This window comes from Elgaria multicarinata, chromosome 4, assembly GCF_023053635.1.
Source record: "Elgaria multicarinata webbii isolate HBS135686 ecotype San Diego chromosome 4, rElgMul1.1.pri, whole genome shotgun sequence".
Taxonomy (NCBI): domain Eukaryota; kingdom Metazoa; phylum Chordata; class Lepidosauria; order Squamata; family Anguidae; genus Elgaria; species Elgaria multicarinata.
In genome coordinates this window covers 117,113,696-117,133,457 of record NC_086174.1, presented here as the reverse complement: position 1 = coordinate 117,133,457, position 19,762 = coordinate 117,113,696, and the positions used below count along the sequence as shown (strand labels likewise).

General features: G+C 37.8%; 1 protein-coding gene across 1 annotated transcript in view; it reads right to left on the bottom strand.

The window, feature by feature from the left end:
• Positions 1–10,526, bottom strand: part of BMP5 (bone morphogenetic protein 5) — a 74,531-nt gene extending 64,005 nt beyond the window's left edge. Inside the window, exon 1 of the mRNA XM_063125048.1 lies at positions 10,034–10,526. Within this exon, the coding sequence (XP_062981118.1) occupies positions 10,034–10,517 (484 nt within the window). The 5' untranslated portion in view covers positions 10,518–10,526. The remainder of the gene's footprint in view (positions 1–10,033) is intronic.
• Between the last annotated feature and the right edge of the window lie 9,236 nt (positions 10,527–19,762).

The following is a 19,762-nucleotide window of genomic DNA, read 5'->3' as shown; positions in this document are numbered from 1 at the left end:
TAACCCACAGATCAACAAGCAATCCACAGTTCAACAACAACCCACACTCGTTCACTAAGTGTGGGTTAGCGTGTTATGCAAACCCAGTTGTTATGAAGATGCTGTCAGTGTTTTAAAGCATATCAATATTAGTAAGAATAAAAAGGATGTTACCAAGTCAGTTAGGTGCATATTAAACAACATAGCTGCAAGCTTGAATCAATTAATCAACTCAGGATTTAATCCAGAATTCCATGTAGCGCCAATGGAATGTGCATGTGGCTGTCCAAAATCAATTGAAATTGATGGACCAGCTAGTGTATATGGGGAAGTCTATTTGTGTATTAATATTCCTGCAACTGTGACTCTTAAATAGCCCACTGTTCCAAAAAAGAATAAGATGACTTTTGCTTCCATTTTGCACCTAAAACTAACAGACAGTTTGCCTTTCAGAACACTTTATTTATTTAAGTATTGAAGGCATTTATAGGCCAACTTTTAAAGGTACCCTATTTCCATAAAAATAAAATACAATATTCAAAATTAACATTCCAAACATAAATGCACCATATATCAAGCCATCATTAAAACGATAACAATGACAGTAGTAATAAAAATGACAATATAAGACTAATATAATACCATTAAAACTCACTAAATGTTTGATCTCACTAAATGTGTCATAGCGTTTCAACAGCAGTTCATACAAATAGAACAATGGTATTTAAAGAAAAAGCAACCTGAAACAGGTCTTTAAAGCCCACTTAAAGGCTTGCAATGAAGGAACCATGAGCACCTTGCCCAAAACAGATTTCCACTGCCATGGGGCCACCATTAAAAAGGCCCTATCTTTTGTGCCCATCAGTCTGACTACTCTCACTGTAAGACATAATCGATTCTTCATGTATTTCTTCAATTGTAAGACGCCATCAATTGTAAGACGCACACTAATTTCAGTACCACCAACAGAAAAAAAAAACCTAAGACACACCCGTAATTCTAAGACGCACCCCATTTTTAGAGATGTTTATATTGGAAAAAAAGTGTGTCTTAGAATAGAAGAAATGGGGTAGTTTTCCTTCTTACAAGAACATCAGTCCACTGAAGCTGACAGTTTATCAGCATCCAAGCAGTTTTAAATCCAGGGTCTTCTACCAATATTGATGGGCCTTGAACTTGCTGGTATTAAAAGCCATTTCAGTTCTATTGTATTGTCATCTTATATTTTCAAATGGGATGAACATGAAAATATTGAAGACAGCAATGACTGGAAGCTTTTGTTGTACCAGTTGTAACTTATCTGACCGTGACATAATCAGTTAATCAATTAAATATTTTATCAGTTAAAAGGTCTGATGAAACAGACTCTAATTTTCAACAGAATAGAACCATAGCTCAAAGCAAAGCACATTCTTCACAAACATGAGGTCCCAAATTTCATCCTCAGGATCTCAGGAACCTACGCTTTGAAACACCTGGACAGGATCTACACTACTGCTTTAAAATGGTTTATAACAATAGTGACAATTGCTGGGGCCAAGAACACACTCCATATATAGTTTTCAAACTGTTTTCAAAGTGTCATATCCTTCTTGGTGTAGGTCTGGCCCTGAACATGAATCCTTTGAGAGTTACCACCATCGGAGTAAACAATATTTTATGAATTAATTGTCTGGTAGCATAAAGAAGCTAGGCTGGATTCCGATTTACTCATACTTAACAGTAGACCTATTTAAATCAATTGGACAAGTTAGACCCATTGAAATCAATGGCTAACTTAAACCTTATTTATTTAAATGGGTCTACTTTAGGTATGACTAAATCTGGATCCAACTCATTTTTCCCTTGGTTCTTCTCAGCTGGCCTTGGATATACGTGTGCACAACTGTTGGGGTTTTTCCCTTCAGTTTTAGTTAAGCAGGATAATTAAAGCACTTATTATAAATAGGTTCAGTGACCTTACCAGTGCTTGGCAGAGGTGACTAGAAATCAAGTTGAGAGAGAAGGCAGGAAGAATGCGAGAAATAATTACAAAGACTAGTAGCAGTCAGCAGTCTCTCACAGCTCTGGGGATCCCTGGGGCTTCCGCATAACTGTGATTAAATGTTTTACAACATACATAATACAAGTTTGAAAGAAAAGATGATGAATATGAAGGAGGATGTGATAAACAAAATTTAAATTATGAACATTATGGAGTGAGTGGAGAGCATGAATTAGGGGTCACTGAAGGAAACTGATTTATCAGGACCAACAAAAGAAAGCACTTCTCAATGGGTCTCCTCCCTCAGTGACTTTACCTTCTCACCACCACTGACAACAGCTGATATTGTTCATTCTCCTTTTTTTCATCACTTGCTTGATATGCTGAGAGCCAATGAGCATGTAAGCTGTGCCATCAACTGCTCCTCCTTCTTGCCACTACCACTGTCAAGTGCTCAGTGAGAGGCAGGTGAACAAACATGCTGCAATGATGAAGAGGAGGAGGAACACCAGAGGGCTCTTGTCACTTGGCAGGTGCCCAACTATGCCTACCGTTAACACCAGTCCTGCATCAAGGCCACCAGTGGTGGTCCTCTTCCTCCATCTTCAAACCTCCCTCTCTGAGAGTGCCCCACAAACCCTTGTGGTCCCTGGGACATCCCCTCCCAGAAACCATAGTCCTAATGGGCAAATTGACTTGGTTACTATGCACTTCTGACAAACACAGCTGGACTCATTTATGGATAGATGGTTTGCATTTGTTTTCTTACATAAACAATAACTCTTCAGTACAACGTTTCTCATTAGCACATATAATTTTAGAAAGAGAATTATGTATGCTCTTTGTATAATTGTTAATTCTATGAAGATATTTCTGGATGACAATATTCAGCTAGGGTTACAATAAATGTATTATATTTTCTGATTTGATTTATTGGTTTGTGTTTTTAAATTTTGTTTGGTTCATTTATTATTTCTGGGGGAAGGAAGGATAAAAATATAACTTAAAAGAAAAAATAAGTATTTTCCTCCAGACAATTAGAGTTGCTCAATTATTATGAAGGGTTCTGTGCCAGGATGAAGAGGCAACAGCCTCTTCAAAAGTAATAGTAAGCTAGAAGTCTCTAGAATTCTGGATTATTGGAAATGCGAAAGTATGCCGATACACACGGCTCAATTGCTCCTGCTTGGCTCTACTTAACACTATGAGTGAGTAAAGAAACCAGGGTGCCTCTATCCATGGTTTGTTTAACATTACATCCAAACTGGGATTCCTAGCTTGTTGCTCTCCTAACAACCCTGAATCATATGTCAACACACTTCCTCATTCTGAATAACTGGTTATGCCCAAAGGAGCCCATAATGTGATATTATGTTTGTTTGTTTTTTGAGGGGGGGAGCTTGGGCAAGGTGCCCTCAGTTAGGCCCCCAAATTCTTTTCCATGTGCTGCTGCCTAGTCACTTGCCCTCTCCCTCTGGGTCCAATCCACATACCCACACAGAGGAAATGCACAAGGGAAGTAGGGATGCTGCCCCATCTCCTCACTCTTGCCATAGCTTGCATGCTTCAAGAGGGCAAGTGAAAAGGCAGCAACAATGAGAAGCTGCAGGACCCAGAAGCTCCTGAGGATGGCAGTGGGCCCCTTGCAGGTGTGTAGTCCTCAGCAGGTGCCCACAATGCCTTTCCTAACAATGGCCATGTAAGCCAGAGATGATAACTATACCATCATTGTGAAATATGTAAAAGCACTGCCAAGGGACCAAATACCCGAGGGTGGGTTAGAAGAAAAGCCAAAGAAGCAACGAGAGAATCACACTTCAACCAGTGGAAAGTCATGTCTCACGTCAGAGTTTTTCTCATACCACAAATACTTAACAACCTCCCTTCTTGTTCATAATAGCCAGGGACTGGCTGTCATATAAGTCTTTGTGTAGGAGCAGACATGCTGCTTAGGAATATTGCGCACCACATGGTTTTCCAGGAAACAAGAAGCTGCACCAACCAAAGGGTTATTATGGATGACTTTAATTGCTATCCATGGTTGCTATGAGTTTTCTGTTTTCCTAGTAAAACATGTATTGTATGTAACCCACAGTTTCCCACCCAAAGTCTGTGTTTAGTCTGAAAAAGCAACTGATACTAGGGGGGTGGGGAGCAGAACTGTATCAGTCTCTTTCCTAATGGTATTAACAAAAACACATATTTTTATACACACACACACACACATACATGTCCCTTCACCATACACTCCTAACCATCTGCTACATCAGTTTCTCTTGGGCTATTGGTAATTTCTTTCAGATTTGTTGGCAAAAAAAGATGCTAAGTCCCTTTCAAATCCATGAGGGTGGGGGGAGAAAGTATCTATTTTCAAAACACTGTTGGGTAATACCTCAGAATAGTTAGAAATGTTTGTAGAGAGTAATATCCTAGCTGTACAAAATATAAAAGAATTTGTGTGTGTGTGTTTTAAGAAATTCATTTATTAATGTGGTTTGCCTAGTTTTTGCATTCAAAATCATTATTCAAAGCTACCTTTCAGGTCATTTTGGACTTATATGCCAGTTTACTTATGAAACACAATATCTGAAGTGGGCTAAAATAAGGAAAAACACTGCCTGCTAAGAGGATTTTGCTACTTATCTTGGTTTAATTCCAGATAATGGAGTACAATTTTCACAAAACTTCAAACGTGATGGTGATCCTCCCCCTGCTCCCCAAAACTGAGCTGGACCTGTTTCTGGCAAGCAGATTTTTCTGACAAAGGGAATAAGAGAACACAAAGCCATACTATTGAAAAGTACATAAATTATAAAATTACTGGAGGAAACACAGATGGAAAAGTTATCTACTTGCTTGTTTGAAGACCAGCATTTTCTACAATGTAGCAGAAGCTGTCAGTTTCGCTAGCAGTTGTAATGCCATATAAAACTTGCTCTTTATACTACGGATGGGGTGACATTCATTTTTCACATGTTTGAAACACTATGCAAAGTGAAATTCTGTTATTCTTCAAATTACGCACCTCATCGAATTTTGTAATGGACGTCTCCAATCAAAAATGAATATAAAATGTTTATGTCAGGGGAAAGTATATTAAAAATGTATCATATTAGGAAAAATGCTTCCTAAAATTAGGTAAAGATGCATGTATTAGGAGAAACATGTATAAAAATGCTTGCAATTTTTCATACATTACCAAAATATAAAATATAAAAATCTCAAAGTTTGAGACAAATCAAACTTAAGATGGGAAAAATGAGAAATTGAAGGAAACATAATGGACACTTTCGTCCACCCCTACTTTCTACAAACGATGAATGAGTCAGATGATTCACTCATTAAGATGAGGGAGCCCTGTTAGTCTAAATGAAGGGGGGAAACTGGGCACTGAAACCTCAAACCAACAGCCCTGTGAATCAGGCTTCAGCATACAAAAGCCGAAACTAAGTTGAAGAAAGATCTCCAATTATCCAGCTGCTCTTTTTTCAGTAGCCAATATTCTCAAGAATTTGATGCAGAAAATTGGCTGTATAGTCTAATAAATCCCTTCCTTACTTTCCATTTATTTCAGTCTCAAATCTACACCTAGTTTGTATAAGCAAACCAAAAGTAAAAACGGAATAATGTGTGCTTATCTGAGGATGAGCAAGATCGTATAATGATACCTTTAGAATGATTAAATTAACCTTTGGAACAATGCACCAAGCATTACTGCTTAATAACCTGCATTTATTTCAACATAGCTCACCCTTGTAGGACGACAGTGGAAGTCCCATTGAAATGAATACACATTTGATAGGAGCCATCCATAGTATGTTACTCTCACATTGCCATCCTTAGTATCTTACTCTCACAATTATTTCTTTCTTTCAAAGAAAGAAATAATTGGCTATTCCTAACCTATAAACAGTTGTAAAGTTTTATGGTATTCCACAACTTCTCTGTAAAACAAAATTTAGACCTTGATTCCACCCAACCCTCAAAAAGATGATCACTGGAGACTGGTCCAAGTGGGTTTTATCTTAGCAAAGTAGTTCTAAAACAACACTGAGCTTGAGTAAATATATATATATATATATATTGTTTGCAACTAGAATTGGAATTCAGCACAATTAAAATTTCTTCCAGAATGCTATCTCCCCCACCCATCAAAAGTAGATTGGCAGTACAAATAAAGGTGGGAGAATGATACATCAGTTCTGCAGTTCAGATTTTAAAAAACAAGTGCACAGTAATTCTTTAAAACAATGTACAGAACAGAAAGGATGGCACAATCTTGTTTTCCTTAAACAACCATAATCAGAGATAGATGTGAATTCCAATGAAGAATGAAGGTAGGCTTAAAAATTATTCTGTAAATATTTCCATTTTTTAAGGAAAATGTTCCAGCTATTGGTTGGTTAGTTTTCCTTTCAAACTTGATCTTTTATAGAAGAAGTTGAGCAGTTTTGGATAAAGCTTTTCTAAGCTTCTGTCATCAAATATGGGCAAAAGGAACAGTGTGATTTACTAATCCTATACCTACTTACCTAAGAGTAAGCTTCACTGAACTCAGTGGGACCTACTTTTGAGTAGACATACATAGGATTGCAGTTTGTTGAGGAAAATATCCTAGATATCTATTTAGGAAAAAACAGGAAGACACTTCCAGAATTTAAATTGATGTCCCTTCACTTAAAATCCTTTAAATTATAGAATGAGGGAAGCAGGACACAAAAAAGGAACAAGGCATGTTCTGTAGGAGTTCTCTGTGTATCAGAACACTTCTTACTGTTGTTTTTTAATTGTAAAGACATATTGATGACAATTGTAGTGTGATATATATGTCAATTGAAAGGGAAATGGAGAGGTTATTCTATCATGAACATGAATTAGAACGCTCCCAGTAGAGAAGACACAGAGAAATGCTTTATACTTGCTCATTTGAGGAAGAAAAATGACAGTACTCCGAGATGATGAAAATCTATCAAAATCTGAAATGCAGGTGAATTTCACTTAATTTCATTGCTAGCTGTAGATATGTTTTAAACATTGCCACTGCAATAACCTCTCAGGCATTTTAAATTTTATTAGCAAAGCAAGCTAACATTATCAAAAATTATTCTACCAGGATAATTATTATGACTGGAATGACCTTGTGTTCCCCAAGAGGATTTTTGCCTTTTAATTCACATGTCCCTCAAGAATAATTTTATTACCTCAAGCTCACAGCAAATACTATTTCTAGAACTTAACACTTCACATTTGTTATTTTTAGCATACGAGTTTTTAAACAGTTACAGTTGGTGAATACAATGATTTATGCAAATTCTTTATCACCTCATGGGGGATTAAAGTATTATAATTTGATAATGGCCCTCCACTTTAACACAAACAGTACTATTTTCAAACAGAGCAATTTGACTGCAGTTGATTGTTTGAATCTCAAACAACTTCAAGCATATTACCAAAGATTTCATAATGTTTTAGAGTTAAAATAAGGGGTTTCATTTATCACTGTATTTTTCCCTTTTATATGTTAATCCATATTACTTATTGGTTGTCAGATAAATAATATAAAATGGCAAGTTGCATGAGCAATTCACAGCACAATTCTATGCTGGTATACTCAGAAGGAAGTCCCATTGAGTTTAATGGGGCTTACTTCCAGTTAAGTATTGAATTGCAGCATAATTTAGTTGTGTGGTAATTGTATTAGAATGAGTTAATTTCAATTAAAATGTTTAGTTAGCCTGCAGCAGGCACTGATATTTGCAATAGGTATTGCAAAGTGGAGAATGCTTTAAGCCACAATTATACATTATTCAAACTACAGCAGGCCATTGAAACTGATTTAGGGTTAAACTATTTTGAGAACCAAAGCCTACACTTAATGGTTCGTATAAAACAAATAAAGTTAAACAGTTTATATAGCAAACCTGGGATTTCAATATTTTTTGTACATTTTAGAAAATAGGAAAGTCCTCCATTGAAGATTCTATAGAGAATATACTGATGTTTCATAAGGCGTTAAATGCTATTGCATTTAAATACTGCTAAATACTTTAATACTATTGTATTTCTTATATCAATCAGATTTTTTTCTAGTCTATTATTATTGCTTGTTTCTTATCACTTTGAAAATAAGATATAGGTAAAAAGAGGCAGTTAAAAAAACTCTGATATAAGAAATACAATGGACATTAAGGTTAAACTTGAATCCATTTGAACAACGTGTTTGTTTAGTTTTGGTTTTTGCAGAATCAAACCACTGGATATCTGTGAAGGGTTTTAGGGGGAAATGTAGGTATTTGCTTAATAGTACATTCACTGAATCAACAAAAAAAGGTCAATCCTAAAAAGAGTTAGAGAAGATTAGTATTAAGTAATGTGTCAATTTATATTCATCACAGACCTCTATTAAAATGTATAAATCTGAGTATTATTCAATCTTTTTTGGGGATCCTAGTTTTTCCTTAGATATGTATGTGAGTGTTATTGTGTGTTTTTTTAATATTCCAATTTCAAATTCACTTTGGATGCAGGACAAGTTAAATCAACCCAAAGATAAGAGAAAAGCAAAGATAACAGTCGGACAGCATTTAGAGGAAATATGAGAGGAAACTCTCAAGAAACATCTGCACTTGCTAAAATCCAACTCTGCTATGGTCTTAAAGCACGCTACATTTGCAGATACATTTCAATGAGATTTGAAAACCGGTTTCTGCTATCAAACAATTACTTAGCAAAATATTGTTATATTTCTGGTAGCTAAACTTTGTCTCTAAAAGCAGCAAATGACAAACATTTTTGCAACAAATGGTTGTAGTAACCTTTTATAGTGAATGGGAATTTAGAAGACATATGTACATCCTGAAACAGAGCCATTGAAAGATCTTTTAGGTTATAGGTTGATGGTTCTCATCGAAAGTATTCCCTTAGAAAGCAAGAATTAATCACACCTTCTATGGCAGTTTTCAATTAAACACTTCACAAAAATAATACCTGAAGAGTTGAACGACTGTTTACTGCCGGCTGGCATTGGCCGCAGACTTTCCCCCTTGAACTTTAAACTGGTCACCGTAGGTATGGGATTACTTATTAGCAACATCCTTAAAAATGACCTTTTCTATTAAAAGGTGAGCATGTAGCTCATTGTTTCATTATGGCATGGATTGTAATCATATCCCTCTCTGAAGCATTACATATGTTCAAAAACTTCAGGAAGTCCCTAAAACACTCTCCATTTGTTATGTGGAAAAAAATTGTATTCATGTTTTTTAAAATAAATGGGGGAGGGGGCTGATGAATGAGAGGAACAAGCTGCTCTTTTTTAAATTAGGCAAAGTGATCCTGAGTAGAATCTATAATCCAACTGTACAAATGTGAGATTTGCGGATACAAAATAAGAAAGGGGGGAATGTGTATCCCATAATACAGAAAATTTAATCTTAGAATTTCAACTCAGATAGGAAAAAGGAACACAAATATCAGATGCGTCTGAAACCTGTTTGAGGTTGCAATGCAGCCCACATGTCTGTCCCACTGAATTCCATCAAAATTATGACCAAGATGAGGCGGCATATCTGCCTGTCATGTATGAGAAACCGTTTAAAAAAACACATTCTCTCCCAAATGGTTTGAATTTTCGCTTCTTCCCCCATATAACGCTATAACCTTCAAACATAAATTTTGACCAACTTATGCCATGCAGCTTTGTTTACAGTTGTAAAGTGAACAATTTGCACCGAACACAAGTGTTTGATTATTATTATTTTTTGGATTATTATTATTTTTAAGTGCAGCTTGCCTAAGGGTACAACTTTCATTACATCAACAAAAGAAGGAAAACAGAAGCTAGGAGAAGGAAGCTATAGAAACTCACTTTATATAAACAGTGAGAGAAACCTTTCTCCCGTCCCTCCTAGTAAAGTGCAGCTACTTTACTATTAGCACAACTTTGCCTTGTATTATTAACACACCTTCCAGGGACCAATTGCCATTACAAGCTAGATGATAAGTCCTGACTATGGGTCAAACATAGAGCAGAAATGTATTTAATTTCGAAGGGGGGGGAATGAAACATACCCAAATTGACAAAGCTCATGACCATATCTGCATCATTCAGAAAGTTGGTATCATGCAGGCTAGCTAAGGGAGGGCTCTGTGTGGTCAGCGGAGTTGTGCGTGATACGTGTATTCTTCGAGAGTATCCATTTGGAGATGCAGGGTATCCCTTCCTTAGCCCTTTGCTTTCTCCACCCAGCGATTCCCTCAGCGAATACTCCAGTTCTTCAGTATCTTCTTCATTCGTCATAGCATTGTAGAGGTCCAACATGAAGAGGGGTGCAGAAGAAGCTTGTTTTCCAGGTGAAAAAGGTCTGGGTCTGTGAGGTAAACCCAAAATGGAAAGAATTTCTCTCTGGATCTCTCTTCTCTCATGGTTCCGCAACCTCCGGTAAATAAAACTGGAGTGGACATGATTGTCTCCTATGCCTCCCTTAACAGAACCCATTAAAATCCAATAATTCCAGAGCAAGATCACCAGAGCTTTGAACAGAGTTTGGTCCATATTTTTTTAAAAAATATAAAACACACACACAAAACTGTTTAAAAAAAAAGCAATCCTACTTTTTCTGATCTCTTATAAAGTCCTAGTGGCTGTGGGCAAAAAAAGATGAACTGTGAATTACCTATTCTTCATGTCAACGTTGTCATCTCTGCACATAACATCTTGGTGGGGGTTTTCCCCCCTCTCCTCTTATTTAAATATTACGGGATATGTCAGGCTGCAGTTCTTTCTAAGAAAGCTGAAATTCAGATTTCCAGTTTTCCACTGTTGTTACAATTTTATCTGCATTGATGGAGCAGAAGACCAGACCTGGGTCAGTTGATGTAGGCATTCCTGAACAGAACTTTCAACAACCAGACTTTGGGATGCGGTTGTATTAGCAAGAGATCATCTTCGGTCACACTGGCGTTCTCAGAGTAAACCTCTCCTGCTGTGGCTTCTAATCAGTGAACTTTCTAATTAATACTCTTCTCCCACCTTGCGTTCTTTCCTGAATCACAGCTCACTGTCTTGCTCTGCAGCCTGGTGGTGTAACATCTATTTTTCTCAGTAACCAGCTGAGACCATTAACAGCTTTACACCCTCCTTAATGTCCAGCCAATCTGAGACATGTACCAAGCACTTAAAGGCCTTGCCCTGAATTCACTCAGGGGAAGAAGAGACAGAAAAAAATCCCCTTCTGAAAATCCATCCAACCTCTCTCAGTTCCTTAACTGTTATTTCCACCTCAAGCAGGCAAAAAACATAGCAGCTCCCTTCAACAGAGATCTAAAAGCTAATGTAAGCACAGCCCTGCTGGGAGAGAAGAGGCTTCTCATTGTAATTTGAACCGGGCAGAGTGAGGGGGGAAATGGCTTAACCCTTTTGCTGCCACAGAAAGCTATTTTTCCCCTTTGGTTTACAGTCCTGTCTCTAATAGGTTGAGATAACGTTCCCTTCAAAAGAATCATGGCACCAAAGGTGGCTTAAAATCAGGATGTAGCAAATATAAATGGTTTCAAAGTCCATAAACCATAGGATATATATTTTTATCATACTGATTTGCATAACATCTTAAACTAAAACAAAATGCCTTCCTCCATCTAAAAGGTTTAAAAAAATTATGGCATAATCTAACCAAAGTTAAATATTTTTAAAGTTCCATTGATATCGGTGGGAAAGGGTTTTGAGTGGTTGGTACATATTTCTTCATTTCAAAGGGAACAATCCAACTAAAGTTAAACCCTTAATATCACATTGATTTCAAGAGATTTTAAAAGCTTGTTTAACTTTCCAGTTGAAAACAATGTGACTTAGGCTGTGATTCTATACCACCTACATGGGAATAAGCCCCACTGATAACGAAAGTCACTGCTGAGTAAGGAGCAGTATAGGACTGTATAATTAAACATGCTTAATTTTAGTTGGATTGTGTCCCTCCTACCAAGAGTGTGAACATTCCTTTTTACTTAGTTCAAATTCATTTTAAATGGTAAAACAGGTATTATTTACCAAGTAATGGAAATAATTTCTTGGATTTTTAGCAAAACCTTGTAGAGTTCATTTGCTCTTATGTAAGCATTCTTACCCATTTGTATTTGTAAAGATTTCCTGGGGGCTGGCTCTTGTCAAGGCAAAATACTTTCACATAAATATAAACATACATTTGCAATATGATTTGTTTCATGTTTCTGCTTCCTGAATGCAGAATTCAAAGGCGATCAGATATCATTATCCGTGCTATCAATTTCTGCCAGCAAAGAACTATGCAGGCTTTTGGATTAGACAAAATGCCTCATTTTGCGGAACCAAAAAATATTAAGGCTAATTTACACATGACTGTATGTCATTTGGTGCCTCATTGGTCGATTATTCAACACTTGCTAAGCCACAGCTGAGTGTATGAGCTTCTTTCATTGAAAAGCCATTGTTTTTCTAGCTCTTTGATTTGTGATCAACATTGCGCATTTTGAAGTAATCACTCAGTGTTGATCAAGTGATGAACGTTCTTGTGTGAATTTAACTACAGCATGAGCAGGGGGTGCTTCCAGACGGAGGGCTCTGAGCATGACCAATCAGAAGACATTGTAAGCTTAGTCTGTCATTTTTTTCCTTAGCATGTTTTCCACATAAGTCAAAAGACAGAAGAACTGGTAGGAAAATACAGGAGGGTTATGGATGAAAGACAAATATACCACCACCCCGGAAAACTGCAAAAACAAGGCAGTGTGGTGGCACAATCAGATCCTAATCTGGAAGCAGCTTCTGTTTTCCCCACTCACTTCAATGGAAGGGGACACTCAGTGTATGCAAACTTGTATCCACAAATCGGGGGGGGGGGGAGGGGGGAAATGCATGCGCACATCAGTAGTCAAAGGATGAAACTGAGAAATCTCTGTATCTGGGCAATATATTATAGAGAACTCAAAGCTGTTTAGATACAGTGATTCAGTGTTTTTCTTCTTCTCTCACTTACTTTAGATCAGGAACATAGCTTCCAGGGGGCAGCAAAGGTAAAAAAGGGCAGGGCAAAAATGCAAAACATGCCAGTATATTTTAGTGTAAAGCTCTTACTGCAGGAACTAAGGCTAGATCTACACTACTGCTTTATAGTGGTATGGAAATGCACTCATAACTGTTGGAGCAAAATCCACAATGTATATACTGCTTTCATAGGACTCATCTACACCAAGCAGAATATTCCACTATGAAAGCGGTATATAAAAGGCAGTAGCCACACTACTGCTTTATAGCAGTATTGAAGTGCACTGCAGGATCTACACTACTGCTTTATAGTGGTACTGAAGTGCACTGACAACTGTTGGGGCCCTTTGACACATCTACACCAAGCAGCATATAACACTATGAAAGCGGTATGAAAGCGGTATATGGTATGTGTTCTGGGCCCCAACAGTTGTCAGTGCACTTCAATACTGCTATAAAGCAAGTGTTGCTCCTGCCTTTTATATACCGCTTTCATAGTGGAATATCCTGCTTGGTGTAGATAAGCCAATAGTCTTATTTCCTGCTTTTTATTCCACATTCGTAATGATTTGACACAAGGTGTAGATCGGACCTTTTCTGTGACTTAAATCTATTAATTGGCATATGGCAAGGCAGGTGTTCTAGTAAAGCCACAATGCATGAACAACACAATGGCCCTCTGCATGAGCATTTATTTATTTATTTATTTATTTATTTATTTATTTATTTATTACACTTATATACCACCCCCATAGCCAGGGCGCTCTGGGCGGTTTACAGAAATTCTAAAATGAAGATAAAAACGAGTATACAAAATTTAAAATTCTAAAACACAGAACATACATACATAAAGCATTAAAAGCCGTTAAAAAACTAAACATGTGGGTAATATATACCTTTGTCCACACTACATGCTTCATATCGGGGTAGACAATATGCCACTCGTGGACACCAAGGTGCTTGGACATTTTTCTTGGCACCTGTCGAGGTGCCCACCTACCTTTAAAAGAAAAAAAAATAGCTGGGATCACTTCAAAGCGAAGTAAGGGCCTCTACCTGCTCCCATCTTCTTTTCCCATGAATGTGTCACTCATGGAGCTGAGAGACATTCTTACAAAATGAAGATGACATTCTTAGAAAATTATGATATACCAACATTTTTTTCTGAAGTGCACCCATTTTGTGGTGGCGCCTAGGACAGTTTCTCAAATTGCCAAACATGCTCTATATTGTTACTAGAATAATATGTACACTTTTAGTGGTGATCCTTCCATCTAAAAATTGTGATTTTTCTTCTGTAAAGCATACATTTATTTAGGTAAAGCAAGAAGATGAAATGACAATTACTAAAGCCAATTAGAACTACAAGGAAACATCCAGTGTTCTCGTTCTCGTTCTCTCTCTCTCTCTCCAATGCTAATCCATCTTTTTAGAAAACAATAACAACAGCATTATCTGTTTAATTACTATGAATATATTGGGACTTCAATTTTGAATTTTTTGAAGACTTGCTGAACAATTCAAGAGGTGTTTTTTAAACTTATTTCAGAAGTTTTTCATTATATATAACAAACAAGGAAAAGTATGACTGAGGTCATACAAATTCATAGTAAAATGCAACCTACAATATTTCAATCATCATTCTACTAGAGGGCACAACATTTCCATAGCAGTGTATTATCCAAGCCCTGAAGCTATTTGGATTTGAATGGATTTTATGGAAAACATTTAAAACTTTATTTCACTGCTTCATTTACTTTCAGACTGTCAGCAAAGGATGGTGCCCACTGTTTAATTAATAGCCTGTTATTATCATTTGTTTGTCTATATCTGAAAGTCTAAAGAAGTCACTTAAGTGATGTAGCACTGATACAAGATCCAGCAATGACACAGGATCGAAAATGGCATGATCACACGAAGGAATAGATATTATTATTATTATTATTATTATTATTATTATTATTATTATTATTATTTCTATACTGACCCATAGCCAAAGCTCTCTGGGCAGTTGAACCTGTCGAATTCTCCATGCAAACCATATACTCTACCAATGAGCCATTCGGGGGGGGGGGGCAATGGGTCCTTTAAGAAAGCTTTACCATTTAAAAAGAGAGGGAAGCCCACAGGCACCTCATAAAGTTAATTAAGATATGTACAATCCACACACACCCTTCCCCAATTCCTCTGAAGTGCTTTGTTGTTTATTCGTTCAGTCGTTTCCGACTCTTCTTGACTTCATGGACCAGCCCACGCCAGAGCTTTCTGTCGGCCGTCGCCACCCCCAGCTCCCCCAAGGTCAAGTCTGTCACCTCCAGAATATCATCCATCCATCTTGCCCTTGGTCGGCCCCTCTTCCTTTTGCCTTCCACTTTCCCTAGCATCAGCCTCTTCTCCAGGGTATCCTGTCTTCTCATTATGTGGCCAAAGTACTTCAGTTTTGCCTTTAATACCATTCCCCCAAGTGAGCAGTCTGGCTTTATTTCCTGGAGTATGGACTGGTTTGATCTTCTTGCAGTCCAAGGCACTCTCAGAATTTTCCTCCAACACCACAGTTCAAAAGCATCTATCCTCCTTCGCTCAGCTTTCCTTATGGTCCAGCTCTCGCAGCCATAGGTTACTACGGGGAATACCATTGCTTTAACTATGCGGACCTTTGTTGTCAGTGTGGTGTCTCTGCTCTTAACTATTTTATCAAGATTTGTCATTGCTCTCCTCCCAAGAAGTAAACGTCTTCTGAGAACTACATAGTTTGGAAAATTCTCCCCACCACCTCCATTTCAAATTAACATTTTTCCTCTTTTCTCCCTGCTCTTTCTTTCTCTTCCTTATTCCATCCAGAGCAAGTTTTGGAATTCTCAAGAGGAGATGGTAGTGGGTGAGAGATGTTCTGAATTTTTTTGCTAACACTAGTGAAATGTAAATAAATTCTGGTAATTCCAAATTTGCATGCATACACACACATATACACATGTATATTTAAGTGAATATACCAGTAGTGGGCTATTAGGTTGCCCTTGGGCCACAGGTGACTACTGCTCCCCCCCCAATGGTTAATATGTGGCCATTTGAGAGCTTTTTTGGCCATTTCTAGCTACTACGAGCACCAATTTTTATCCTTTTGATGCTCTGTAGCAGCTCTAGACAACTTTTTAAATGTATATTTTTGGGTGCCATGGGGAGGGGGGGCAGGTCCATGGAGGAAAAATGGCCCCTGGAACTCCCAAAGTTGCCCATCTCCAGTATATACATATACATTAGTGTATTTGCATAAGTATGCATATCATATGCACACATATGCAAATTTATGTCATGGGCCTGTGGCCCAGATCTTTCCAGTACCTAGCAATGCCCCTGTTAATAAGGTATAACTATCACTAACTCATGCTTGCTCATTCTCCAAATAAAGTATAATACATTTAAACAGAGGAAAACCTACTAGGGTAGAGGGAGGGAAACTCACCCTAATTTGCTCACATTGGATATGGTTTATCGAAATGCAATGATTGATGGGGGAAATCATACAGCTCTAACTTCAATGTTCGTTACTACATATGACCCTCCATCCCGTGCAGTTAATGGCACAATCCATCATCATCCCACTGTGATTTGTAAATTTGCCTACCTAAAGAGACTCCGGTAATCCTCTTTGGTTTATAATAAGGCTATGATTAGAACAAAAATCGTACAGTGGCAAATTTAAAACAGTTGGCTGCAGATCACATTTGCAAGTAGCAGTGAAGAGCACTCTTTTAAATTTTGATATTTGGCTTAGCCACTAAAGTGTTTTATTGAGCTCCAGCTGCAAAGTAGTACCTGTTAAACTCATTGTTCCTTGGCTAAACAATTTCCTTAAGCACATCTGTTTTGCTCCATTTCTGTCCTTATTTCTCTCGTAAGGACTAACTCTCTAGTTTTCCTGATCAGTTTGGGGCTATGTCAAGATTAAATAGGCAATAGACTAGAACATTAAATAATAATAATAATAATGATGATGATGATGATGATGATGATGATGATGATGATGATGATGATGATGTTGAACAGAAGCAGTTGGTTCCATTATAGATGAAATACCCTTGGCGTATTACTGATTTTCTTCTTTTTCCTCTTAAACACACTTGATTTGCTTCTACACACACACACGCACACACACACACCTTGTCACTTTTCCTGACGACTGCTTGTTGTAGCACTCTATGATCTTCATTTCAATTGGACTTTTTAGGCAATACAAATTTCAGGCACAAGCAACCCAATCCAGATCAAGTTAAAGCCCCCAGATCGGACAGGTCTTTACTGGCAATTTGTGAAAAACAACCCTGCATTCAAGGACAGAAATATTTGATAAAGGTCAAATGTACCTTGGCTCTAAGGATATATAGGATCATAAATTCAGCCTTATGTTATTATCATTCAGTAATCTTTAGTGGTATATCCATAATTCATTCCCTACTTAGCAATCATCTTTTTAAAATGGTGAATGTATAGTTCTACCAAACAGCAGAAAAATAACTTGTTTTTATAATTTTTCACATACTTATAATAAAAAGTTCTCAGGGTGGCTTAACATAGCATTAATACAAGTTAAAATATAACAAGAAACAATAAAAAATGGATCTGATGCAGCATAACATTTCAATAATGCTCAAGAGTAGATAATAAAAATGACTCAGGCTAAAACAAATGATGGACTAAAGTGAATTATGAAGGATTAAACTTGAAAGGGCCTGGCTAACACCTATGCGGCCATTTTGGTGCTGGGCAAGCCGCTATAGAAAGGACAATCAAGATACCATCACTGAGAAGGCCCTTTCACCTAGCTACCTGATGGGGTTACTTAGAGAAGGGCCTCTGAGGAAGATCTTAGGGTCCAAATATTATATATATATATATATAATATTATATATATATATATATATATATATATATATATATGGGAAGAACAGATTCTTCGATTTGAAACTAATGAAAACTGGGACACATCCAAATGAACCAAACCAAACTGACATAAAACTTGCAAACTTTATAAAGATTCTTTCACAAAGGAAGAGCTTTTTATATCAATAGACGAGGGGAAATAGTGTGTAAGGATGCCATAGGCAAGAAGGCCTGCCTCTCTGTGGATCTGTGAATTAATGCAAAGGATAAAACCACTTTGTACAATAATATGTTCATTATCCCACATAACCATGTGGGTGTTGCCAGTGCATGCAATTAGTACACTGTTACTTTACCCAAAAGATATAGTTAGATCTTAGCTTTGGAGTATACCATAATAAGTGCCATGTATAAAAACATAGGTAAATAGTTCTGCATCTTAACTTACTCAGTTTAAAGTGCAATCATCTATATGTCTACTCAGAAGTAAGTGTCATTGAGTTCAGTGGGGGTTTACTCCCAGGTAAGTGGATATAAGATTGTAGCTGTAACGATTTGCCTTGCAACAGTGTGTCTGTCTGCATGGTTTTGTCCTTTGCTGCGTGGTTAGGAAATCAGTTAGAAACTTTAATAGAATGACTCCAATGGCATGGAATGAGCATCCTCAGGAATTGTTGCATGTACATTTTTGATGTGCATCCCCTGTCCAAAATAATTACACAAAGCTAGTTGCTCACAACTAGAGATGGATCAGGGCCATTATTTATTTACTTAGATACCCGTATTGCTCTTACAATTTGTGATGCACCCTGAGCCCTAGGGAAAGGGCAAGCTAGAAATGTAAACAAACAGAGTCTTCTTGGTCTGAGACCTTTCTCTGGCCATTGCTAGACTAGGCTATATCCCGGGCTGATACCCAGGATCGCCCCTGTGTGTCCAGATGTTGCACAGGGGATCCCGAGCTCAGGAAGGGATCAACCCTCCCTGGCCCCGGGATATAGCTTACCCCTTTCAGCCTGATTTTCCCCACAGTCTCGGGCTGAGCCCGAGACCACGAGCATGTAGCCCATTCCACGGCTTTTCCTAGCTCCACACAATTACTCGCGCATAGCCAGGAGAAGCTGCGCCCATCGGGGCCAGGTTGGGGGGAGCGAGGAAATCTTTTTTAAAAACAACAACAACAACCTACCTTTTGTCGTTCATGCACTCTTGCGCAGCTGGACTTTTAAATCTTTTTTTAAAATGGCAGACACGACGGGTCTTTCCTTTAGCTTGTCGCGCCTGACATGTAGACTAGGGCGACAGCCTGCGATAGTTGCATCGCGCTCTCTCCCCTCCTCTCGCCCGGATTTTAAGGTAGGTCTAGCAAAGGCCTCTGTGAAACTTCAGTCCAGTAAGATGTTAAAAAAAGAATGGTTCCATTATAAATTACTTAAAAATGGGCTTTTTAATGGAAACGGTGAGAGACTTTACTATGGCAGTTCCAGCAGGCACCAGTATAATTACAGTCTTCTAAAATATAACTTATTACAGGCTCTGCAGCAGAGGCCAGTACTTTGTATTTTAATTCAGAAACCTGGATTTCGTTTGTCATAATTGACTATTATGCTGCCCCTTTTGCCAGGATGGTCTTGTAAAAAGAAACCCTTGCCTTTAAGTGGGCATTCCGGCTTAACCGTTTTAAGCAAATTAGGCATGTTGAGTGCATTGTAGAGGTCGTTATCAGCTGTCCTTTTCAGATATGTAATCTGCCTAATATTTTCCTCAGCAGAGTTTCACATTATTCTGCTCATTGTGTAGCTGGAAGATAACTACACAGTTCTTCCCTTCTGAGAGACTCCAAGAACTTGCAGAGAGTATATGATTGGGCTCTGAACTCCAAGCCATGCCAGAAAGCCGGT